The sequence below is a fragment of the Camelina sativa genome, chromosome 17, assembly GCF_030686135.1.
Source record: "Camelina sativa cultivar CO46 ecotype springtype chromosome 17, ASM3068613v1".
NCBI lineage: Eukaryota > Viridiplantae > Streptophyta > Magnoliopsida > Brassicales > Brassicaceae > Camelina > Camelina sativa.
The window spans coordinates 8,325,810-8,349,947 of NC_141896.1; the positions used below are offsets into that span (position 1 = coordinate 8,325,810).

General features: G+C 36.3%; 5 protein-coding genes, 1 long non-coding RNA gene and 2 other non-coding genes across 15 annotated transcripts; 5 read left to right on the forward strand and 3 right to left on the reverse strand.

Annotated features, from left to right (window-relative positions):
- Window positions 1-73: 73 nt before the first annotated feature.
- Window positions 74-3,127, reverse strand: LOC104756274 (uncharacterized). Of its 4 annotated transcripts, none has more exons than XM_010478838.3 (6): window positions 2,569-3,127; window positions 1,117-1,243; window positions 871-1,007; window positions 705-767; window positions 540-608; window positions 74-447 (listed from the first exon to the last, which is right to left on the reverse strand). In XM_010478838.3, exons 1-6 carry the CDS (start codon window positions 2,779-2,781, stop codon window positions 331-333), a joined length of 726 nt encoding a protein of 241 aa, XP_010477140.1. In that variant the 5' UTR covers window positions 2,782-3,127; the 3' UTR covers window positions 74-330. The 4 variants fall into 4 exon arrangements, with proteins under 4 accessions (XP_010477140.1, XP_010477139.1, XP_087351902.1 ...); XM_010478837.3 differs by having other exon boundaries at window positions 871-1,022; window positions 2,569-3,076; XM_087495776.1 differs by having other exon boundaries at window positions 705-764; window positions 2,569-3,020.
- Window positions 3,128-3,997: 870 nt separating this feature from the next.
- On the forward strand, window positions 3,998-6,687 carry LOC104756277 (methyltransferase-like protein 2). Of its 3 annotated transcripts, none has more exons than XM_010478841.3 (8): window positions 3,998-4,872; window positions 4,960-5,099; window positions 5,211-5,244; window positions 5,417-5,492; window positions 5,582-5,759; window positions 5,847-5,936; window positions 6,035-6,134; window positions 6,269-6,687. In XM_010478841.3, the coding sequence occupies exons 1-8, from the start codon at window positions 4,383-4,385 to the stop codon at window positions 6,421-6,423; spliced, it is 1,263 nt and encodes a 420-aa protein (XP_010477143.1). In that variant the 5' UTR covers window positions 3,998-4,382; the 3' UTR covers window positions 6,424-6,687. The 3 variants fall into 3 exon arrangements, 2 of the variants coding, with proteins under 2 accessions (XP_010477143.1, XP_010477144.1); XM_010478842.3 differs by having other exon boundaries at window positions 6,042-6,134; XR_015587040.1 differs by lacking the exon at window positions 5,211-5,244.
- Window positions 6,688-7,610: 923 nt separating this feature from the next.
- On the forward strand, window positions 7,611-9,638 carry LOC104756278 (protein BRASSINAZOLE-RESISTANT 2). Of its 2 annotated transcripts, XM_010478844.3 has the most exons (3): window positions 7,611-7,807; window positions 8,064-8,391; window positions 8,665-9,638. In XM_010478844.3, exons 2-3 carry the CDS (start codon window positions 8,122-8,124, stop codon window positions 9,403-9,405), a joined length of 1,011 nt encoding a protein of 336 aa, XP_010477146.1. In that variant the 5' UTR covers window positions 7,611-7,807; window positions 8,064-8,121; the 3' UTR covers window positions 9,406-9,638. The 2 variants fall into 2 exon arrangements, with proteins under 2 accessions (XP_010477146.1, XP_010477145.1); XM_010478843.3 differs by lacking the exon at window positions 7,611-7,807 and having other exon boundaries at window positions 7,988-8,391.
- Window positions 9,639-9,746: 108 nt separating this feature from the next.
- On the reverse strand, window positions 9,747-11,881 carry LOC104756280 (arabinosyltransferase RRA3). Of its 2 annotated transcripts, XM_010478846.3 has the most exons (3): window positions 11,567-11,881; window positions 11,259-11,438; window positions 9,747-11,038 (listed from the first exon to the last, which is right to left on the reverse strand). In XM_010478846.3, exons 2-3 carry the CDS (start codon window positions 11,427-11,429, stop codon window positions 9,923-9,925), a joined length of 1,287 nt encoding a protein of 428 aa, XP_010477148.1. In that variant the 5' UTR covers window positions 11,430-11,438; window positions 11,567-11,881; the 3' UTR covers window positions 9,747-9,922. The 2 variants fall into 2 exon arrangements, with proteins under 2 accessions (XP_010477148.1, XP_087351903.1); XM_087495777.1 differs by having other exon boundaries at window positions 11,259-11,783.
- Window positions 11,882-11,950: 69 nt separating this feature from the next.
- Window positions 11,951-14,292, reverse strand: LOC104756281 (putative membrane protein At1g75140). Its single transcript, XR_015587041.1, has one exon. It is a non-coding gene; the product is annotated as a putative membrane protein At1g75140 (transcript).
- Window positions 14,293-18,711: 4,419 nt separating this feature from the next.
- LOC147923414 (small nucleolar RNA R16) lies at window positions 18,712-18,796 on the forward strand. The gene has a single exon (XR_015587960.1). It is a non-coding gene; the product is annotated as a small nucleolar RNA R16 (small nucleolar RNA).
- Window positions 18,797-19,534: 738 nt separating this feature from the next.
- LOC104756282 (uncharacterized) lies at window positions 19,535-20,494 on the forward strand. Its single transcript, XM_010478850.3, has 2 exons — window positions 19,535-20,027; window positions 20,119-20,494. Exons 1-2 carry the CDS (start codon window positions 19,788-19,790, stop codon window positions 20,344-20,346), a joined length of 468 nt encoding a protein of 155 aa, XP_010477152.1. The 5' UTR covers window positions 19,535-19,787; the 3' UTR covers window positions 20,347-20,494.
- A 1,720-nt stretch (window positions 20,495-22,214) lies between these two features.
- On the forward strand, window positions 22,215-24,125 carry LOC104756284 (uncharacterized). The gene is made up of 4 exons (XR_015587043.1): window positions 22,215-22,430; window positions 22,595-22,777; window positions 22,869-22,962; window positions 23,069-24,125. It is a non-coding gene; the product is annotated as an uncharacterized LOC104756284 (long non-coding RNA).
- The last annotated feature ends 13 nt before the right edge of the window (window positions 24,126-24,138 follow it).

Sequence of the window (24,138 nt, forward strand, 5' to 3'; positions counted from 1 at the left end):
CTCACTTTTTTTTTTTTCTTTTTTTCTCATATTCTTTTACCACAAATCAGATTGAGATGAAGAAAAAAAGATAGGGAAGAAAGTGAGATAAGTCTATTTACATTCTAACATACCAATCTTTCGGGATCCTATCAGAACAGATAGTTTCCAATTGGGAGCTTTAGAGAGTTATTTTTGGTTTCTTGATGGTACTTACATGGCTGAACAACAGAAGCAACATCTACCCTTAAGCCAGACATCTCTACAAGAACTAAAACTTACCAAGCCACAAATGGTTAAACAAGTCGGTGTACCATACATACATGATTTGTCAAAAAGTCAGGGCTTTTCTTAGCTGATGCAGTTAAGATCAGTGTTTCTGGCTTCTTTTGATTGCAACTTGCAAGCCTTCTTCATTCTCTTTGCAGCTTGGACAAACCCCATAATAACCTGAAGCTCATCCATTTGCTGTAATCATATCACAGTTTTACACCATTTTATCAATCAACAGACCATAATTAAGACAAACACAATCAAGGCTCAGAAGGATTCTGATATACCTGAGACATGAAGTGCCTCTGAACAATGTCAATTAGTTGCTCTTTTGAAGGATTAGGAATTGCATCCACCTACACAGAGTTTATTCAGAAGTAAGCACATAGAAAGTAGAGTTCAAGATTTGAGTAAACCAAAGATAGTTTCTTTTCTTCTCGAAATCAACTTACAAGGTTAAAATGTTGCCAATATTTCAGTAAAGCAGGCATTTCCAGTTTGCTAAGATCAACCTTCTGCATCATTAAACATAAGATTAGTCATATTCTTGTTCTTCTGCATCATTAAACATAAGATTAGGTAAGTGAAAATACATCTCAAAATTTTGAATTTGCATACCATGTTTTCAGGAGGAGTAAAACCCGAACTTTTAGATTGTGAGTCAGATGATAGAGACCTGCTCAAAGTCTTGTGAGATGACCGCGATCTCTGCCCTCTTTGCTTAGACTTATGAGGCTTCAGTGTGTCTTCAGATGCTGGAAAAGAAACAACTTGTCATAGAAACAAGACTGAATTAACTCATTGAAGAATAAATAAAGCTGAGAGATCTCTCAATTCTTGAAGACAAGGAAGAACCAAACTTACTCATATCAGAGCCATTCCTTTGTGTGCTTTCGAAATCAAGATCGTCGTCTTCTTCTAATCCAGTTGGATGTTCAAGGACACTAAGCGCATTCCTCTGCAACTTTACTTCTATACCATTTGTCAGAACCTAAAAACAACAATCATCCTGATTAAATATTATAGTGCATAAACAAGAACTGACATATAGGTTTAAATAAAGAAACTACAGAAGAACAAGAATATGAAGAAATGCTTCAGAAAAAGATTATTGTATTTTTTAATCTACTTCCATAGGAAATCTGGGAGACAAGAAGTGGTGGAATGTGATATCATTAATAGTAAAATATATTCGTGAGACTGAAGAAAATCTTATACTATTTGGATTATTCTTTAAAGTTTAAAGCCAGAATATGGTGAAGTTACTCCTTTTAGGTCCACATACACAGAGACACTATCAAAAAGATCTTGCAGAGCAGATTATAATTGTAAAATTAGCCAACCAAAGCAAAAAGATTTTGATAAAGAAAGATAAAAAATCGACAGAAGTGACACTGCTTGGGGACTAAAATGACTCAACTAATAAAGAAAGAACAAAGAAAAAGAGAAGAAAAAGAACAAGAAAACAAATGATTATCATCAAATTAATCAAACCAAAACAAATTTTCAAAAAAGCCAGCTAGAATCCATAAGGAAAACAAATTGTCAAGAAACATGATGGAGAATTAGATAACAAGTGCATATTTGTTATGATGTTTTATATTGAACAGGCGCGAAAATAAAGTTGCCTTTTTTTTTGTTGGACTGCCTAACTTAAAACTCAAAATCCCTTATCCTCTTATAGATGATTCCTGAAATTGAGCCTGGATCTCAGCAAGAATCATCAAAAAGATACTAAAGATGCTTCAGAAACTTTATTAGATGGGAACAAACTGTTACTAGAAGAAATTAGTAAGGGAAAAAAAAAAGAATATCAATGAAGGATTCATGAATAACCTAAATAGCTAAGAACCCCCAAAATGCAAGATCAAACAGTTTAAAATCAAGCAATAATGGTGAGTTGAATGCTAACAACATGCATGCAAGAAGATCAATCGCCAGATTTCGAAAGTATTACAGATATAAACATTGGTAATGACAAAAATATTTGATTTTTCTCACACTCTTAACTCTTGGTTTGATAATTAGATGTAAATTATGAGAATTGATTAGTGAATCTATAACTACAATTGATTATTATATCATTTAAAGAAGACATTTTTAGCAATTCAAGAAAAAAAGAAGAAAAAAATCCCCAAATTTTGAAATTCAAAATTCAAAAAACACCAAATTATAATCATCGATTCAATAGATTGAATCAGAGAGAAAACACTTAAGAAGATTGAAGTAGATCGAAACAACATACCAAAAAAGGAAAACGGAAAAGGAAAGCACAAAGATCAAATTTTTACCAAAAAAGGAAAGAATTAAACTTACCAGCCAATGCCAACCACCGAGACCGACAGCTTTTTTAACAACACCTTGAAGACCAACAAGCACCGATTTCGTACGGTTGTTTCCGGTGACCACCACTTTCGTATGACGTGGCAATACCGATAACTCTTCCTCGCTACTGCAATCGCCGTAAAAGCTCTGAATCTGCGGGAATCCTCCATTAACGACCCCTGAGCTATCTACAGCTTCCAGCATTCTTCTTCTTCAGTCTGATCCGATTTAGAAACTCATATCAAACAGAGTAACAGACCCACCTCGAGTTTTTCAGCTCAAAACACAGCTATGAGATCGAAGATCATGCATTGCTAAGAGAGAGCGAGGGAAAGATTAAGATGATTGAGCGGGAAGTGGAGAGAGAAGTAAAAATAATTAGGGTTTGTCCCACAAGCAGAGAAGCAAGAGAGAGAAGCAGAGTAAAGAGAAGAGAAGAGGAGAAGAGTAAGGACTAAAAGGAGGGAAAGAGAAGGGATGATAGAGACCAGTTTCCACCACGTTGACCAGTTATAACTCGCCACGTATGCGTTGAACTGAAACTGTATATGCGTTATGAAAAGAAAAAAGACAGAACCGTTTTTTTGTTCTTTGGCTTTGGTTGGATTTAACCGGAGGGGTACTTTTGGTAATTTAAGAACACGCGATTGACCTGAATGGTTGACTGGTGTTTAATAAAGACAGAGCTGTATGGGACCCGTTTTGTTGTTTAATGACGATTGTACCCTCTCTTTTTTTTCTTTTTTCTCTCTATTGTTTTTGAAAATTTGGATTTTCTTTGTCCTTATCTTATAGTTTTCTTCCTTACGTAATTATTGCTTGCTCCATTACTAGATTTTCTTTCTTTGTAATATTAAAAAAAAAAAGTGTTTTACTTTTTTTGAAAACCAGGTTCTATTATTTATATTACAGCGTGTAGTAAACACAAAATTAGTACTGCTTAGTAAGTATCAAATACAGTAAAACAAAACATTGAACAATAACTTAAACTCATATAATGACTAAAGAAAACAACATCGAATATGTCTCGTTGATGGGATTATTGGGGGTATATACACAACAAATATTTAGATACTTGGAAACACTAGTGATTCTTTTATTTAATGTCTAAATGATAACACTTCTTTGATGATAACACTATTAAAACACATTGGCATTGGTCTTCTAATAAAAAAGAGCTCTAGTAAGGTTTTTAATCTATTTCAGCCAATATAGCTGTAGTAAGGGTCTATAAAGGTAGGTAGGTTAAGAAGATTTTCTAAAAAAATATACATTTAGTACATGATTTTACCATATGAAAATTACAGTTTTGGATCAATTATTTGGGTGTAACTTTAATCGGGGGTCATTGTCATAGTCACAGTTTACAAAGGCCACACACCCCACAAATAAAACCGTCCCCATATTTGGGGAAACTATCAAAGCGACCCCTCACCAAACCCCTGCTTCAATTATTCGTAAACTTTTAATGCTTGTTCTTGCCACTTCCCACTCCCATTAAAAAAAATCAGATCTTGTTTTCATACTTTTGTTCTTTATTGTTTTTAAAACCATTAGCTATATCCTATATATAATAAATCTGGGAGCTATAAATGGGTTTTGCGTATACGATTATATTAAATGACCCAAACCCGTTGGTTCCCGGAAATTTCACAAGTGATTGAATTTCGAACTAGATTTTGGGTTTACTTGTTAATTCAAAAACTATGGGTCTAATTGTGCTCAATTATGAAAATCCGAGGGGCTAATGAGAATATTCATATACGTCTGTCTGTCGTTTTGTTTGAAGCAGAGAGCCGTCGTTAATGGCGAAAACAGAGAAGCTAGCTCAATTCCTTGATTCGGGAATCTACGAATCCGACGACTCAAATTGGTTCTTCTTAGACCCAGTTCGCATCATCAATCGTTCATACACCAAATTTAGGGTTTCACCTTCTGCTTACTACACACGTTTCTTCAATCCGAAGCATCTCAATCCACAGCTCAACGACCCTAATCCGAAAAAGCGAAAACGGAAGCAGAAAGACCCTACCTTTCAACTTCCTAATGCAGGAGAGCAAGCTTCGAATCTTCGTCATCAGGATGCGAGGCTGTTCTTGTCGAAAGCCCTTGAATCGTTTCTTGGAGAAACAGAGCTGTTGAGTTTAACGAAAGCTCTCAGTGATGATGATGGTTATAGTTTGTTGACTAAGTGTTGTGACGATGGCCTCTCTTTTGTTGAGCTTGGAGGAGTGTGGCAAGCTCCTTTGTATGAGATAACACTTAATTTTAATCTACATTGTGATAGTAATGAAGGTTTTGCTCTCTTTCTAATTCATTTGCTAAATCTTATTTGAATCTCATGAATTTGATGGTTTGATTGGTCTTATGTGGTCTTATTAGGTTGCTTAATTGACAAATGCAATGAAAAGAGAGTGTTTCAAGTGTTCAATAACCTAGTAGTGAACGAGAACGGAGAAGAAGTTGAAGCTGAGTTTTCCAACCGGAGATTTATAATGCCTAGAAAGAGTTGCTTCTACATGGTTTGTGAATTTTCCTTTATGATTCTTTATAAAAGATGAGTATTTTTAGTTGATGATGTGTGGAATGGTTCTTCTGATTTTACATTTCTTTTTTCCCATGTTGCTTTGAAGTCTGATTTACTGCACATCCGAAACCTCGTTCCTGGTAACTTTTGTACTATACTTCCAGAATAGAGATTTTGCTTAAAGCTGAGCTTTAGTGTATTCTGCCTCCGATTGATTGGTCCTAAGTCATTTGTTACAAGATCAGTTATGATCATATCGGTAGGAGATTGATCATAGTGATGTGTTTAATCTTATTGAGGTCATACATGCAGCTAAACCTGCTGAAGGCTATAATCTTATAGTTATTGATCCACCATGGGAAAATGCAAGCGCTCATCAGAAATCAAAGTTTGTTACTGACTTGAAGTTTTCCTGTGAATAAGAAACTTTTGTATCAGAATGTTTCCTGAGCCATGTTTCTTGGTTCTTTGTTTTAGGTATCCTACTTTACCAAACAGATACTTCTTATCCCTCCCGATCAAGCAGCTTGCTCATGCTGAAGGAGCTCTCGTGGCTTTATGGGTGACCAATAGAGAGAAATTACTTAACTTTGTTGAGAAAGAGCTATTCCCTGCGTGGGGAGTTAAGTATGTTGCTACAATGTATTGGTTAAAGGTGAGAGAGCGAGCATCTTTCACCTCTCAAGCCCCATCTTGGTTTCTTCTGAGTTGCATTCATGACTCGACTATGTTAATGTTTCAGGTGAAACCAGATTGTACATTGATTTGCGATCTGGACCTGGTCCATCATAAACCTTACGAGTACCTTCTACTAGGCTACCGCTTTACCGAAGTAAGTCAATTCTTGTCTTTGTTAGTTGAATAATCTGTGAAAGGAACTTTTGCTTGAACAGCCATGTGGATATATATATATATGTATATGTCTCATAGCTTGCAGGATCAGAACATAGGTCAGATTTTAAACTCTTGGATAAGAACCAGATAATCATAAGCATCCCTGGTGATTTTTCGAGGAAACCCCCACTTGGAGGTATTCTTATTTTATTCATCAACAACTCTATTTTGTGATTGGCTTCATTAAATTCAAGAGCACAATGCAACTTGCTCAAATTCTTTCTGTACAGCTCCCTGATTTAATAAATTTTTAATTGGATTTTTTTGTAGAGATACTCATGAAACACGTCCCCGGGTCTCAACCTGCTCGGTGCCTTGAGCTATTTGCTAGGGAAATGGCTGCCGGATGGACCTCTTGGGGAAATGAACCGCTTCACTTCCAGGACTTGAGATACTTTTTGAAAGATAAATTAGTGCATCATTAAGTTGTAGCCAGTGTTCGTGGCCAAACTTCATTTTTGATTTGAGGACAGTGGGAGAGAACTCTTGGATAGGACTAGAAGGTTTGATTTGTGAAACGGCTACGTTTTAAGAAACAAACGCTTAAAGTCAGACGAGAAGCTTGAAACAACTACTGTTAGATTACTGTCTCAGAAGTCAGAACTGTACTATCAATTTAGTAACTTTTTTTCCCCCTTTTACAGATGCTTCAGGAAAAAATTTATAATATTATCAGCAGTTCAGTACTATACAGTATATTGACCCTTCGTTAGATTTTTGTGTTCTCTTATCAATAAAATGATAAAATAAATTTAAAAGGCAAAAGCGTGTTAAACAAATTGAATAAGTGACTACTCGTTGTTGGAAGATCATATCTGCTTCTGATGGGTCGACGTGTGGGGCAAATCCACTATCCAATTTTCCTATTGTGTTCAATGAACTATACGATATTTTTCAGAAAAAAAAAGAACATGAAAATTAAAGAAAATCATGATCAGTGAAGTAAAAAGGGCCCAACAATAATTGCGAAATATAGCTGATTGTTAAATCGCATTCAAATAAATAATAATATGCTTACAAATCACCAAAACAAATTAGCTACATTCCTAAACATATATATTTCCCCTTTGACTGAATAATGTTTTTTGTATAAGTTATTGAAACTCAGATGACTCAAATAAGTCAATAGGAAAAAGTATTGTTTACATACAAAATAAATTGTGGTTATACATAAACATTTTGTGTCAATTTAACCGTTTTACTTTTACTCGTATATATATTTTGCATTTTATTTCGTATGTAAATAAAATGCTGCCATGGTTCATGAGTTTAACCATCCATTTGCAATTTAACCATCCGTTTTAACTTAATACTTTTGTAGTGTTATCAAATAGGAATAATTTTGGTAAAATACAAAATAAAGCTTATAAAAAAAAAAGAAAAAAGGAAGTAGGAACAAAAGGATAGGCACAAAATACGAAATAGTAAGGACAAAAGTAAGCACTCATTTTCTTCTATTCATACTATAGTGAAACTATGGTGACAATTTAAATAATACCTATCAAAATTAAATTGTTATGAGGCTGAAAACAATTTGTATTCTAATTTAACATGGCGAAACCCCTCTCAAATAAAAGAAAAACCCAATCAGATGGTGTGTTCTTCTCCGGTCATACTCGTCAAAAAAAATTAAAAGAAGACCCCACTTCCTCTATTACACAGATCCCCACATGTCGTCTCATACTCTCATCTCTTTTTATAAAGACTGACTGAGTCTGATGAGAGAAGAAGAAAAAAACATTACATGACATAACGTACTAAGCTCCTCCTCCTCTCCTTCCCAACTGATTCGTTACGCAAATCCACACTGTAAGTTACGTACACCCACATCTTTTATTACTCCTATTATTCACCTTTATAGACACGTGGCTTATATCAACGGTGATTTCTTTAATATGAACCTGCGCGTACTCGAACATTCACACCCTATCATCCTCTTTTTTTTTTATATTTTTTAATTTAATAAAAAGAAGAAAAAAGATTCTTCTATAATTCCAGCGAAGAACGAAGAAAAAAAAAGCGTATTACTCGTGAGCACTAACTTCTCACTCTTCTTCTTCTTCAGCTGATTCAACATCCCATTTTTCTTTTGTGGGGGTGTTTTGAGGATTGAAGGGAAGAAGATGACGTCTGACGGAGCGACGTCGACGTCAGCAGCAGCAGCAGCAGCAGCAGCGGCGATGGCGACTAGGAGGAAACCTTCTTGGAGAGAGAGGGAGAACAATCGGAGAAGAGAGCGGCGGAGAAGAGCTGTTGCTGCTAAGATTTATACCGGTCTTAGAGCTCAAGGTAACTACAATCTCCCTAAACATTGTGACAACAATGAGGTTCTCAAGGCTCTCTGTTCTGAAGCTGGTTGGGTTGTTGAAGAAGACGGCACTACTTATCGCAAGGTAACATATTATTATTTTGGTTTTAGATCTGATGTTATCTCTGTATGTTTCTCGTCTTTTAGCTTTTGATTCTATAATTGGATCTAAGATTCCTTTTGTGATTTTAATCTTATTTTAGAACTTTCTTTTAACATTTGCTTTCTCTGTGTTACTATATTTAGATCTCCTCTTTTAGGTTTTGTATTTGAAACATCTAAGCCATTACTTTTGTTTCAAGTTTGTGTCAATGATTGTGACATTGTGTTTTTGCTTTTTGTTCTTTGAGCAAACCAGGGACACAAGCCTCTTCATGGTGACATGGCTGGATCATCCTCTAGAGCTACTCCTTACTCTTCTCATAACCAAAGCCCTCTCTCTTCCACTTTCGATAGCCCCATCCTCTCTTACCAAGTCAGTCCATCGTCTTCTTCATTCCCGAGTCCTTCTCGTGTTGGTGACCCGCACAACATCTCCACGATCTTCCCTTTCCTCAGGAACGGTGGGATTCCTTCATCGCTTCCTCCGCTTAGAATCTCAAACAGTGCTCCTGTCACTCCACCAGTCTCATCCCCTACTTCGAGAAACCCCAAACCATTGCCAACTTGGGAATCTTTTACCAAACAGTCCATGTCCATGGCTGCTAAACAGTCAATGACGTCTTTGAACTACCCGTTTTACGCGGTATCTGCACCTGCTAGTCCCACTCATCATCGCCAGTTCCATGCACCAGCTACTATACCTGAATGCGATGAATCTGACTCTTCCACTGTTGACTCGGGTCATTGGATAAGTTTTCAGAAGTTCTCACAACAGCCGTTCCATGGCGCCTCTGCTGTGCCAGCCTCTCCTACTTTCAACCTAGTGAAACCTGCACCTCAGCAGTTATCTCCAAACACTGCAGCAACACAAGAGATTGGTCAAAGCTCGGATTTCAAATTTGAGAACAGCCAAGTTAAGCCATGGGAAGGGGAGAGGATCCACGATGTCGCTATGGAGGATCTAGAGCTCACTCTTGGTAATGGTAAAAGCTCGTAGTTGAGATGAAGAACAGAGGATCCCGTTATTGCATGTTGGAAGGAAGGATTGGAGTCTTTAGTGTGCTGTTCATTCAGTTCATGGTTTTGGTTCTTGTACTAGAATCAGTATTCATAGTACCAGTGAGTTTGTTTCACAACGCATTATTTGTAGATAGAATGTTTAAGATGTATGTTTCTATTTATCATACCTTTTAGGCCTTTGAAAACTTTATAAATATTACATATTATTAAGTGGCTTGAGATGTTACATATATATATCATTCAGAGCCCAAGAAGATGAAACAGAGACAATAAGAAAGACTATAACAAAGACTTTGCAAAGTAATAAGATCAGAGAGGTGAAAAAAGAGACTTGCGGTTTTAGCCATAAGATACACAAAAATTCATAATACAAAAAAGAAAGAAAGCAAAAGGCATGTAGTAGTAAACATGGGAACAATTAAGGTAAAATAGATTAGAATCACAAGTGTCTAGAAACTGAGAAAGCTTATAGCCTAGCTGCTTTTTCAGGTTAATCATTCAGAACCATCTGGGAAGCTATCAAGCGCGTCTTGCTTACCGTTTACATAGAACTCAACCACGGCTTGCATTCTATAGAGCTTATCTGGATGGTAATTCACATGAACTATCACCGGTTTCACCTTCTTCTTCAGCTCATGATTCTTTCTTACAGTCTTGAAAAGGACCTTACTGTTCATAAACTCATACATATCCATGACTCTCTTGGATGCGTGTAGAGCAATGTACTCAGGATGCGAAGGATAAAACAGTTCCTCGTTGAAAACCGCTTGGTCCCATACTTTTGCCTTAGAGAGTCTATCTGCCACACGATCAAGCAACTCGATTGCTGGAATCGTAGGCCTTAGATAGAAAAACCCGGAATTGAAAACCCATATCCTCATGGTGTGAGCATACCGAGCCCATCCCATGGATGGTTCATCAAAAACATCGTTGAATCCATAAGCAGTGTGATTGTCATGGCCATCGCTCATTGACTCCACATCAGAGTCTCTGTACAGATGACTAAATGGATTCTGCAAGAAGACAATGTCCACATCCGAGAGAAGAACACCATAACCGAGTTGCAAGAACTCTCTCAACACACGAAACTTCAACCCAGAGACGGCATGGTTACCACCGGTTTTCCCAACAGTGTCCACATCCTTGTCTGGATCTCTCTTGTAATAAGCAACATCGTTTTCTTTACAGAAATTCTCAATGTAATCGTCCAATGCAACAACCAGGTAGTTTTTTATACCCACTCTCTTAATACTAGCAATCTGAACCTCCAACATTGCCTTCACATTTGCGTTTGCAAGAGCCACGATCACCTCTTTATCGACAGCAATCTCCTCTAGAATCTTCGCCAATCTTGGGTTTACGGATTCATCTGGAAGGATAGTTGGATTAGTTCTAAGACTCTTGACAGTTCCAAAAGGACCTGCCTTGATCTGAGTTCCCAAAGCTAGAACCTGTTTTCGTGCACTGTCTGATCCTTGCTCAGCTAACTGTAGCTTTTGTGTTAACTCTCTGATTTGCTTCTTTAACTCTGCATTCTTCTCTGAGAGAGATACAAAGTCTGATTTTAGCATTTTCACTCTTTCCGGCGATTCACAAGCTGACGATCCAACCTGAACCAAAGAAGTAATGAAATCTCAACTTAATCAACCAAACCAGTTTCAAAATTATCTTCAACTAATCTCCAACTAACATATCACCAACAAGAATTACAATGTTTAAGATACTAAACGACTTAATACCTATAATGGCTGAGTCAAATCCAATCTAGGTAACTCGATCACGGAACCTAAAAATTAGAACTTTACACATTTAGGGTGTAAGATGGAGTACCTTGTTGCTTGATTTCGAGAGGCGTTCGGTAGCTGATAACGAAGACTTGGAGTTGAAGAACCCATTAGGGAAGAGAACGGCGCATATGCAACCGATAAAGATACCGATAAGGATGGCGATCGCAATTCGAGATCCACGGAGCTGTTGGCTTCTATCTCTACGACCCGCCATGGTCGTTGACTTTTCTCAAAACGAAAATCAAAAGAGAAGACCCAATAGCTCAAAACGGGATAAAGACTCCTCCTTTGATCACTTAAAACGAAATTAAAAAAAAAAAATTGTACAATGTGGTGGATCAGAGTAAAAACCTAGGAATGTTCTGTTTCCTACGGTGGTCTCAGGGTCAGACCTGCCGGCTTTTGAAGTTGTTGAGAAATAGAGAGCTTGGGTTTGGCATTGTCTGCGAAGACGACGACGATGAATCAAAGCTTTGTTAGTTATGTTCCTCTACTTCACACGATGTAGATTCGTGAAGATGAAGTTTTAACCGTTCGATGAGATGACTATTTTGCTGACTCATCTGACGGTCAACATAACAGATTATAAATCGAGTTTAAGGGAAAAAATTAAAAATAAGAAGGCTCACATCTATTATTTATCCACTTGGTAGCACGATCACACATGAGACATGGTAGACCAAAAACACATCTTGACTAATATGATTGAGATTATAAGTTGTTAAGCTGTCAAACTTTGAATAAAGAAGTTTCCCAAAATATAATTATTGTTTGACCAGAGTTTTACAATGTTCAGGAGACTTGCCGCGAAATATAATTATAAGGTAAAAAAACAAAAACCTTATAGAGTTTATAAACTTACAAAGATTACATTGCTTTGAAGTAATTGGTGATTACATGCCAGAATTTGCAAGTAATCCAAAGATTGTTTAACTATCGTTGTCCAAAACTTTGTTGTTACCAAACAAATGGTCTCTTCTATTACCAAACCCGTTTGAATCAAGACCCGAGCCGCCACGATAATTGTTATGATCCTGTGCAGTTGTTCTATAGTTTCCATCCACCGGAGCTCTTGAACTCTGGTCGTTATCTCCAACTGACCGGTATGAACCACCAGCGTACCTTCTCCGTAGATCCATGAGGTCATCGTTTCTTCTTGAAGGTTCAGTGAAAGTCGGCTCTTTCGTTGAGCTGTTTTGTCCCCCGGTTGGAGTAAAAGGATCATCTGGTCCCCATGCGGTGAGTGATTCTTTCTTCTTGGCAAAGAAATGCCAAGCTCCGAATAGAAACAGTAAGAAGAAGAACACCGGACTACTCCAAAGCATTGTATTAAAGTCTCCTTTGAGAGTCGGAAGCTTTGACTTATAAACCGCGAAATAACCGTTTTCTAAACCGATCACAAGAAGGTTCTCTCTGTCGCTAGCTATCAAAGGCCTCGTCTTAACTACTGCGGTTCTTGAAGATGATTCACGATGGCTCAAGAACGCGGATCTGATCTCTTCCAAACCCGCGGAGAACAAAAGCCGAGGGCCAGCAGTACGAACGTAATGCTGAGTCGATACATTGAAAGCGAAAACCTTTTCTTCGTTGATAACTAAAAGATAGCCTTTGATTGATTGTAAAGCTACTGGCTCCTCCATTTGAAACTTCTTCTTGGATCTAACCCTACATTTGAAGTTCATTATATCTCCATGAAGCAATACATGAATGATCTCACCCTCAGATGTGAACCCGTAAGCTTTAGACCGTTCCGTGGCGTCAAAGACATAAGTTCTCGCAAGCGAATGGTTCAGTCCTTCGCACTCGGTTTCTCTTATCTTCATAGTCCTCAAGTCCAACGAACCAGCACCAGACTCAGTGAGAAACAACAATCTCTGTTTCAAAAACACAAGCGGTCTGCTCGAAGGCATAACCGAGCCATAAACCGTTCTGTTCTCAGTCAAAACCGTGAGCTTCCCGCTTAAATCCGTCGCCAATATATACCTAACACGACCAACATGATGCACTTCCAATAGAGTCACAGGATCAGCCGAATCATCCACATCAAACTTCCCAACATTTTCCATGGAAACAGAATTCGAGTTCCAGTCTTCCCCATTGGATCCCTCGTGAATCCTATGCAACAAAACCGCACCGTTCTGATGACCAGTAACCACGAAACTCGAGTTCCTAAACACAGATAGATACGAAACCATAGCTGTAACGGGAGAATCAACCGTGGTGAAAAACTCAATCAAAACATCACCGTTTCTCAAGAACACATAAACCCTTCCTCTAGAGTCACCAATAGCAAAGTACTTGCTCGAACCTTCGAAATCTCTAAAAGGTAACACATTGATACAAGTCGCATCGGAATTGAGTTTCACAGCTGATGTAAACTGAAACCTCTCAGACCAAAACGGACTATACTTAGTAACTGAAAACGCCTTAGCTCTTCCTCCTCCTCCTCTCTCCTTCTCTTCTCCGATCTCATCATCAAGTGATCTAGTGATCTCGTTCTTCTCCTTTAATGGAGTCTCAGATAACTTAGCATCTAGATTAGCGACTAGTTCCGTCAGATTCTTAACGAGTTCCTCTAAGTTATGCAATAGCACAGCTTCTCTATTGGATTCGCTAACAGACACAGCTACATCGCTGGAAACATCTTCGATAACCGGAGACTCTGTGGCATACGACGGTGATATGGAAAACAAAGTGAAGGAGATTAAAAGAGAGAAGTGTAAAAAGAAAGACTTGCCGTTTCGGGGATCCGCCATTGAAGTAATTGTAAAGGGTTTAAAGCAGAAAGCTTTCTTCTACTTTTTTTTCTTTTCTGTATGAATCAGTAATAAGTAACCGCCATTTATGCAGATCTGTAGGAGATGAAGATTTTGGATCTCGAAAGAAAGAAAAAAGATATGTCCGGTTGGAGTCTAAAACTGAGATTTTGTTTGTGTGATGTAAGAAAATTAAATAAAGTGTCAAAATTTGAGATCTTTGTGTCCCGGAATTGGCTCCGGTCGTCTTCAGTCACGGTGACGCTTAGTGCAAATAAGTAAGAAGAGATCAGATATGTTTTAAGATATTTTTAGGACTATTATTTCAATATTTCTCATGTTATTTTTTTTAAACTTTAATAATTTGATATTGTTTTTTAAGGTTTTTTAATTACTACTAGTATTTTTTTCCATTAAGAAATTGATAATGTCAGCAGTTGTAGTTTATATTTTGGTAGATAATGATAGAAAACTTAAAAATTATTTTTAGCTTTCGACGGGTATGAGAAGATAAATCTAGTTTTACAGAGTGTTTACATATAGACATATAGATTTGATAACATGATAACATATCTATCTAAGTAGTAACATATACTATAAAAATTATATTTTAATTACGTTGCATGAAAATGGAAATGGATATGCGGAAGCGAACCGTTTCGGAAAACAAGAAAATGATTTTTTTTAAAAAATTAAGAAATGGAAATGTTTTCAAAACGTGTATATATATATATATACAGTAATAAAACACTATACATAAAAACAATATCAAAAAAAATATTTGAAACAACAAATATACAAAACATAAATATTAAACAGTTGAAAACAATTTAAATATTATATATTTTTACATATAATAAATTTTTATATTTTTAAATTACTTATTTATTAAGTTTCCAAACTAAAAAAGTATTCGTCATATTTTCAAAACAGAAACAGAGTTTTCATTATATTTCCGAACAAAAATTTTAAGAATCATATTTTCCTGTTTTGTTTCCGTGTTTTTACTAATTTCTGTTTCCAAAACATTTCGGAAATGGAAAACGAACCTCAAGTTAACTTTTGCAACATAGCATTTTAATATGAGAACATAAAATTGAAATAAGACGTTCGAATTTAATAAAGATATGATATCCCTTTTCTTCATAAATCAGATGGATCAGTTGATGAAATACCTTTTCTTTACGAAGACAATATCACGGTTAAAAGTTTTTTTCTTTTTTTCTTTTCCGCCGACTACTTAAGATGGCCAAAAAACATAGAAAAATACACATGCTGATCATAGACAGGATCCATAGATCCTCCCTCCACGTGAAGTTTCTTGATCGGAGTGAAGCAAAGCTCTTGATTATTCCAAACGCATTGTCCCGATGCTTATATATTGACAAAGTCCACCACGAGATCCTCAAATCTTCGTATTTTTCTTTTCTTACTATAACATATATATGTAGAAGCCAACTGCCCCCCAAAAAAATTCTGTCTAGGCCAAACAAAGTCAATTAAAATGTCTGTTGTGTTAAGTTCCCAAAAAAGAAGAAGAGAGAAATGTGAAATGATGAGAACGAGAATTGTCTGAATAGCCGAGGAGACTGCCTGACGACTAACCAACTCTAAGACAATCGGTCGAGTCTTTGATATGTAATGGTTTTAAACGCAGGCAAGTCATCCTTGGCTACCACACAAGTTCTCATTCTTCATATCACCATTTTCTCTATAAATGAGGAGGTTGTTGATGACAATCTTAAAAATAATAAGTGTATATATAGGCATGATCCCGTATAAAGATTGGAGTGGACACAATATGTTTGACTCAACATGTGTGCATGGCCTTGGAATATGTTCTTAAAGATTTGGGAATGGGATGGTCTTAGTATCAAACAATTGGTGAACCATATTAATATTCGTTTAGTTAATCTTGTACAGTATGTAACTTTTATTAGTTAGAAGAATGTTGTTTTATTTTATTTTGTTAGACTAATCACTATGTAAGATTCAACTTATATCTGAGAAACTATATAAATTTGTGTGTTTTAACTTCTTCTTTTTCGGGGTCAAATGTGTGTTTAACTAAAACACATGAATATTAAGTTTCTCTTAATTTTGGTAGAACGCATGCAATTAAATTAAAAACTCATATAGTTGTCGCTATTCTTGTAATACAACAGGAGTTTTCGGTTTTCTTTGTTAATATACCATCAGTCTCAATGTACAGTGTTTTCTATACTATTCTTCCACAAGTTTTCTGATTACTCAAATGACAAGCATGCCAATCAATATGCTTTGAAACCTAATAATCGGGTCAACACCCCTTTCTTCCTTTAGTTGACTACTACTAGCTAGTGTTGGGACCATAGAGGAAAGAACATTTGTAAAAGTCAGGATATATGCCATATGACTTTGTGTAGTAAACAGGGAATATATGGAACTTTTTGTGAAATTTTATATGAAAAGATAAACTTGCTGGAAATATTCTTATAACTATTCAGAGATATAGCTAGAAAGAATGTACCCTCACGTCCACGAGAGATGTTGGGAGCGAAAGCTGTCGCCCATATATATAGGATAATGCTTTTTTTTTTTTCCCTGCCGACTTTTGCAGATAGGGCTTATCTGAATAATACGAGAATAGCAAGTTAACAACACAATCGATCAATTTAGCTAGTACTACACTATTTTGCACCGGTAAAAGAATGGTGTATATGTGGAGTAGAGACTTTATAGGTATAGTCACTATGAATGTTGCAGTTGTCTAGTTGTTAATTTTACCGCACTTTGATTGAGATTATCGATCGGTTAGTTTTAAACACATACGCCAATCATTAGAGACGCAAGTAAACGTTTAATGGGTGACAATTAAGTCTATATTTGTCCCATGAAATCCAATCACCAAAGATTGATAGTCTAAAAAGTATTAAACAAAACCCAAAAGGTCGATGATATACACTTGATAGTTTATATTAGTCAAATATTCGTGCATGCTCTCTCCAGACCTAAACTTTTTTCACATATGGACGATTCTTTATGGATTTTGTTGGTTTCCACCCACATGCATATTAAAAAAAAAAATAACAATATTCGCACATTTAGGCCATGTTCGGTCATACATGTTGGGCTCTTCAGAGTCCTACATCTACCCACACGGCCACCCATTTTTGAGAGGCGAACAATATATATCCAAAGCAGCCATAATCTAAAGAAAATTAAAGGGGAGAGAAAAGAAGGATAGACATGAAGATTACAGATTTATTCGGTAGCCAAGGATGACTTGCCTGCATCTTCATACGCAATGTATATCAATCGTCTCTCCACGAACCGAGTTTGATTTAACATTGCGTTTGCATAACGTTAGGCAGTTTCCTTGGCTATTCAGATACATCTCTTTCTCATCATGATGTCATACCTCTTTTTTTTTTTTTTTTAACTCCAAATCATAACTTTATTAATATGAACCAAAGATTGTAATGTTAAACATAAGGATATAGATACAAACAAATATTTCTGTAACGAAAAAGCAAAGAAGTTTAGGCGCCACAATCCGAAAAATATGCTTAGTTGCTCTCGTTTTATCCGTCAATCTTTTATGACTTTCTAGCTTGGGAAACATCTGTTTTTTGTCGATGTACCATCTTTTACGCTTTTGAAAGGCAAAGTCTGCGATCCATCCGTTACATCGCATAACCTTCAGATTGATCGAAACTCTCTTGTACAAAGAGATATCATTGATCTTTGTTGTACTTAAAACCCATTTTCGTTGATGTGGTATAAACCATCTTATGATTTTCCTAGTTGTGGCCTCCAAATCCTCCTTAACATATTGCTTCCATGGTGGTTTCTCCGTTGGTCGACGATTAGTTAATCTTCGGTACGCCAATGGTAAATCATACTGACGCCCGGGAACAATCACATAACTAACTTCAAATGTTAGTTTGAACAAACTCACGGCCATAGAGAAATCGCCGGACATGGAGAAATAGCGGTTGATATGAAACCGCCGATAACCAGATTTGCATTCCAACAATAACAGGAACCAACATAAAAGGAGAGTGGTGGTTGACAACAGTGAAGCCAGCGGCACAACATTACCGCATGGAAAGTGGTCGGGTCGTTGCAGTGACAGAGAAGCAGTGAGGAAAAGCAATGACAGAGATGGTGGCTTGGGAAACATCATGACGTAAACCAAATTGTCTCCGTCGTCTTCACTCGTCGCTTCTTTTGAAACATAAACGACACAGATTGTGAGTAAAAGAGTAACTGAATAACTATTTAGATATTAGTAAGTAGAAGAGTACAACCGACGTCGGAGCCGACGCCGGTCGATCGGAGAAGACACAGAAGAAACGGTTTTGTTTGATCGCACAAATAATCACCTCAGAGAGAAACGGTTTGTGTTTTGATGTCATACCTCTTTTATGTATCAAAGTTATTGGCATTTTCAGTTTTTCACAAAAATAAAAACATCAAACGAGTTAATGAGGTCCACTTAGATGGGCTGAACATATTGTGAGTTAAGAGCCCGTTAAGGTCATTATAATAGAAAGCAAGCCCGTTAGGTCAATAAACCCTAGCCGACACCTCTTAGCTAATCTCTATATAAACTCTTTTAACAAACCATCAACAGAAACCTCATCGATCGCTCATAGTTTGTTTTTCTTCAATATTTCTCGAAAGTGGTTGTGTTCATGTGTTTTTTTTTGTTTTAAAACTTGATGGATTTTTTAAAAGAAATTAGGGTTTATATAGAATGGCAAATGATGAGTAGAATCTTATCCTACACACAGATGTATCAGTGATGACTACCAATCTCTGCTTATTATCTGATGCCTTAATAATCTATATAACCTTGTTTTTTTTGAAGCTTTTTATAGTTGGTTTTCAATGTCGTTTCCATCTTTTTATAAATCAAGATTGCAGAAATTGAATCCATGGTCGCTTTAAAAGTTTTTTTATTTATTTTTTTTCTGATTGAACGTGAGATAAAAAAAAGTAAAGAAGAAGATAACAGTGATGAGATAATAGCAGACGGGCGGTCTGAAATTGATGTCGTGTTGATTGTCTGACTTTAAGCTTTATATAAGCAAATCTCTGAGTTTCTGATTCATTCTCTTCACATATTTTGGTTTTGGACTGTTTGAGATTATAAAATCAACTACAATTGAATTTTAAGTGGTAATAAGCTTTGGTTCTCTGACCAGTTTCAGAACTCTAATGTTGACATCTACATCTAGAATCATACGTTGAAAAGCTGCAATGAACTGGTTGTACTTATGGAACATAGTACGAGAAAAGAGGCAAACCAAAACAAAATCAAAAATAATTCTGACATTGGTTCTTAAATAATCTTGCAATCAAATTACATAAATAGGTTCTCAAATTCTCAAATCTTGTGAGCTAATCTAATAAGTACTTATATCATTGGACATCAATAACAAGCTTGGTCAAAAGCCTTTAAAACATGATTAAGGCTTATTTGGTACTTGTAAGGACTGTTTGGACACGAAGACTTGTATATCCACCGGCTGGATAACCCACACACTTAAAACAGTTGAATAAAAAGATCGTAGACATAACCAAGACAACGCGTTAGTAAAAGTCAACAAGAAGTCAACTCCATGGTGGCTTTTAGCCCATCCCACTTGGTTTTTATCAAGTAAACAAAATCGAAGTACCAAACTTGTTTGTGACAATTTATCTACTCCCCAAAAACAGTCTTCTCTTTCACACATTGATCTTGTTGTTGTGTTCCTCCTTATAACCATCAAGTCAAGTGTGCCATAACCATAAACAGAGTCTTTTCATTCGGAGAAAAAAAGGAAAATATGAAGTTTGAAGAATCACAAACGCTCTTACCCGTTAGAAAACCTGTTAATGGAGGAGGTTGTATCACTCTCAGCCGTGATCGCAAACGTGCTGGTTACAAGCTTTGGGTTCTAGCCGCAGTTCTACTCTTAGCATTTGGTTCTATGTTAACCGGTTCCGTCTCTCTTAAAGGAATAGGTTTGTTCCATTCTGTCGACGGCGTTAACGGCTTCTCCACCGGCGATGATCTCGACGTCCTGGTACGTTACGAACCAATCATGAATTTTTATTGCATTTGTTCATTTGAATTTGGTTTTTTGAAATTTTGGGAAAATTATGAAATTTTGACAGGAAATTGAGGAGAGAGAGAAAGTGGTGAGGCAGATGTGGGATGTGTACGGTCGCTCCGGTGGTGTTAGGGTGCCTCGGTTCTGGCGAGAAGCTTTTGAGGCGGCCTATGAGTTTCTGATCAGTGATTCCGCCGCTGTTCGAAACGGTGTCTTTTCTGATATCGCCAAGTTGTCTCTTGTTCGCTTTGTTAAGTCAGAGTCTACTCCTGTCCAGCCCAAAAATCGTTGAGTTGTGAAGAGTTGAAGATGAATGAAAAAAGCTGGAAAAACGTCTTTTTCATACCTGGACAATTACACTATGTTGAATTCATACATCGGATTATCGACTATGCTAAAAGATACATGTAGTTTTAAAATATATGAAATTCATACATAAATTTTCGATTTTGTGCATAAATATACAAAAACCTGTTTAATATGTAACTCTGTTAATTTTTCTGTTAAGTAAGTCTGACGTAGAATCCACGTGTAAAGATAGTAAAACGACGTCGTTTTACATTTAGTTGAGAAATTAAAATTAAACCAAAATGTCTAAGTCTAGACTTGAACTCTAGACCTTTAGCATTCAAACCAACAAGTTTAAGACCAACTGAGCTACTGAACCTTTTCTTAAGTTTACTAACGTATTATATATATATATAATAAATGACAGTTCCAAACAAACAAAGAAATCTCCAAAAAAAAATATTTGGTGAAGAAAAAACAGTCGCCGGAAAAGGGTTGCCACCAAAGCTTCACCGTAAACAAAATCAGATTGTTAACAAATTTCAATTTCTTCTCTCTCCCTCTATTTCAATTCCTTGGTTTACTGTTTCCTTTAACAACCCAAAGATCTCAGATTGTTAACAAATTAAGAATTTTTAGCAGTTTGTATCAGTCATGGCTTCTCTTACCAACAAAAATTCCTCCTCTTCTCCTCCAATCCCTAACAGACCAAACCCTAATCCCATAAACTGATCAGAAGCCGGTGACCTGTTACGGCGGAGCTTTGGTGGCAATTCCGGCAGGAGTAATAACTACGAGTCGTTTGACGAATGTGTGGAAGAGAAACCCGATCCGACCAAACCTTACACTCTCGGACCCAAGATTTTTTTGAGATTTCTCAGGTTGTTCGGAGTTATTATGTTATCATATATATATTTGTTTGTTCACAGAACAAAATCTTCAGTAGCTCAAATGGTATTAAACCGCTGGTTTGTATGGTAAAGGTTACGGGTTCGAGGCTAGGGTAAGTTGTTTTGGTTCAATTTTAATTTCTCAACTAAATGTATCTGTACACGTTGGATTCCACGTCAGATGGATGTAACGGAAAATTTAACAGAGTTATACATTAAACACATTTTTGTATATTTAGGCACAAAATCGAAAGTTTAGATATGAAATTTAAAGTTTAGGTATGAAATTCAAATATTTTAAAACTACATGTATGTTTTAGCACAGTCGATAGTCCGATGTATGAATTCAACATAGTGTAATTGTCCAGGTATGAAAAAGACGTTTTTCCGAAAAAAGCCCAAAAAATAATTTTGTGTATATAGGGATCTATATTACATACGGAAAATTGTAACCTTAATAACCGATGGTTAAATCATTTAATTGTATAAAAAAATTTAAATGAAAAATGCATAAATAGCGTTTTCACTCGACATTATTTAGAAAATATAGCAGCCAAAAATAAAGATTGGTCTATTTAATTTTGGATTATTATCGATTTTATTTTACTTAAAATAAATGAAAATAGGTTAAAATGGTTAAATCTAGATATATATCGAGAATCATCTAGATTATTTAAAAGAAATTGTTGAAATAAAAATATCTAAACAAAAACTAGGCCAAGATGGTTAAACATCTAGAATCATCTAGATCATTTATAAGAAATTGGTGAATTTTGGATAGAAGAAGATCACGCGCGAACATATTAACCGACTTCATAATATTTAGAAACCGTCTTTTCTTATTTGTGATTCATCTGCACCGTCGATTGTGTCACCTAAACAATTACCAACCGTAGGATCTAGCTGAAATCCTAAACCGATTCGGTTTTGGGTTTTGCTCCCCTCTCTGTATATATATGAAAAAAGTGGTCGATGATGGTTCATCATTCATCGCTTCTGTATCCTTTTAGCTTTGTTTTGCATGCCGATGATTCTTATTGCTTCCTTTAATTATGTTTCTAATCTCTTTAGTGGTCGATGATGGTTCAAAATTCATCGATTTTTTAACATCTGATCAATCCTCGTTAATGACTCTAATATGATTAGCCCTTGTTGTTGATCTTTTTGCATCGATTTTTCGATTGATCGATTCATCGAGGTACGTTGTTGTTATCTACGCATATATATCTTGTTATTACTGTGTATGAATCTTTCTGGTTTTTTGCTTACATGTCTCGTAGAATTCGATTACCGGTTTGTGTTTCGTCCGTATGAAGTCTTCTTCTGACTATATGTATTCGGTTTTTTTATATTCTTGTATAGATTTTACATAAGCGGACGGGAATAAACATGTTCTCATCAATTCTCATCGATCCATTCATCGAGCCTCGTCGATACATATCATCATCCCTTGTTGACATATCTAATCATCAACCCTCGTTGATCAACAAGAAGAAGTCTGTGTTGTGTATATCTTCTAATGAGAGAAGGAAGGATCTTGTAAATGTCTGTGTTCTTTTCATATAAGTTTTGTTGCTTTTCTTTATATGACTATCCTTTTATATCTCCTTATCTAAGCGATGATCTTTTTTTTAAGGTTTGGTTTATCTTGTTCTGATTATCCGGGAGTGTCGCTGATCCTTAACGCTTATTCGGGATGGATTGTTGAGTTTTCAGGCCTGTCCATCGAGGTACATTCTTGTCTATGCCTAGTGTTTCTCAATCTTCTGGTTAGATATCATGTAAAATTTGGATAACAGTCTTCTGACTCATTCTGTTTCGTATTCTGTCTTGTAGGTATTAATATCAAGGCGCAAAGACAAAAACACATCAGATCAATTCTCGTTGGTCTTATGATCAACTCTCGTTGGACTTAGATCAGCTCTCCTTGGTCTTTTTATCATCTCTCGATGATCTTCCAATCAACTCTTGATTGTCTTATGATCAGCTCTCGTTGGTCTTATGATCAACTCTCTTGTTGGTCTTGTTATCATCTATTGATAATACTCCAATCAACCCTCGTTGATCTCATATATCATCTCCCGATGATGCTCCAATCAACTCTGGTTGATCTTGTTATCATCTATTGATAATGCTCCTATCAACCATCGTTGATCTTGTTATCAACTATTGATAATGCTACTATCAACCATCGTTGATCTTATTATCATCTCTTGATAATGCTCCTATCAACCATCGTTGATTTGTTATCATCTCTTGATAATGCTCCTAATGATCCTCCAATCAACTCTAGTTGATCTGATCATATCATCTCTCGATGATCCTCCTATCAACCATTGTTGATCTTGTTATCATCTCTTGATAATGTTCCTATCAACCATCGTTGATCTCATATATCATCTCTCGATGATCCTCCTATCAACCATCGTTGATCTGATCATATCATCTCACGATGATCTAATCATATCATCAACTCTCGTTGATCCTAATCAACCCTCGTCGACAGAGAAAGGAATAGTCATAACAGTTTGAAAGGTTTTTGTTTTATCTTTCAAACTGACCAGAGATAGATGTAAAAGAGAGAGTAAGGAGGGGATATGTCTGACCTTTGCCATGACAGGTGCGCTTGCTTGGCAGGTCAAAAACCCTTCATAAAAAAAGATACAATAAGTTTTGTTCCTGGCCCGACTCTCCTTTCCTTCGGACTGTGTGTCTTGTTACTCTCTAATCCTTGCTGTTTCATATGCATCTTGCATACCACAAAGAGGATCATAAACCCCAATATCGAGGATCATCTTGAAAAACGGAGAAGTGTGATGGGAAAGATTGCTAGAGTAGGATACGTGTTTGGCAAGAGTTAGTTAGCAGTCCTTTTATGTTCCAAGGGCAGAGCAGCAAAGTTTGTG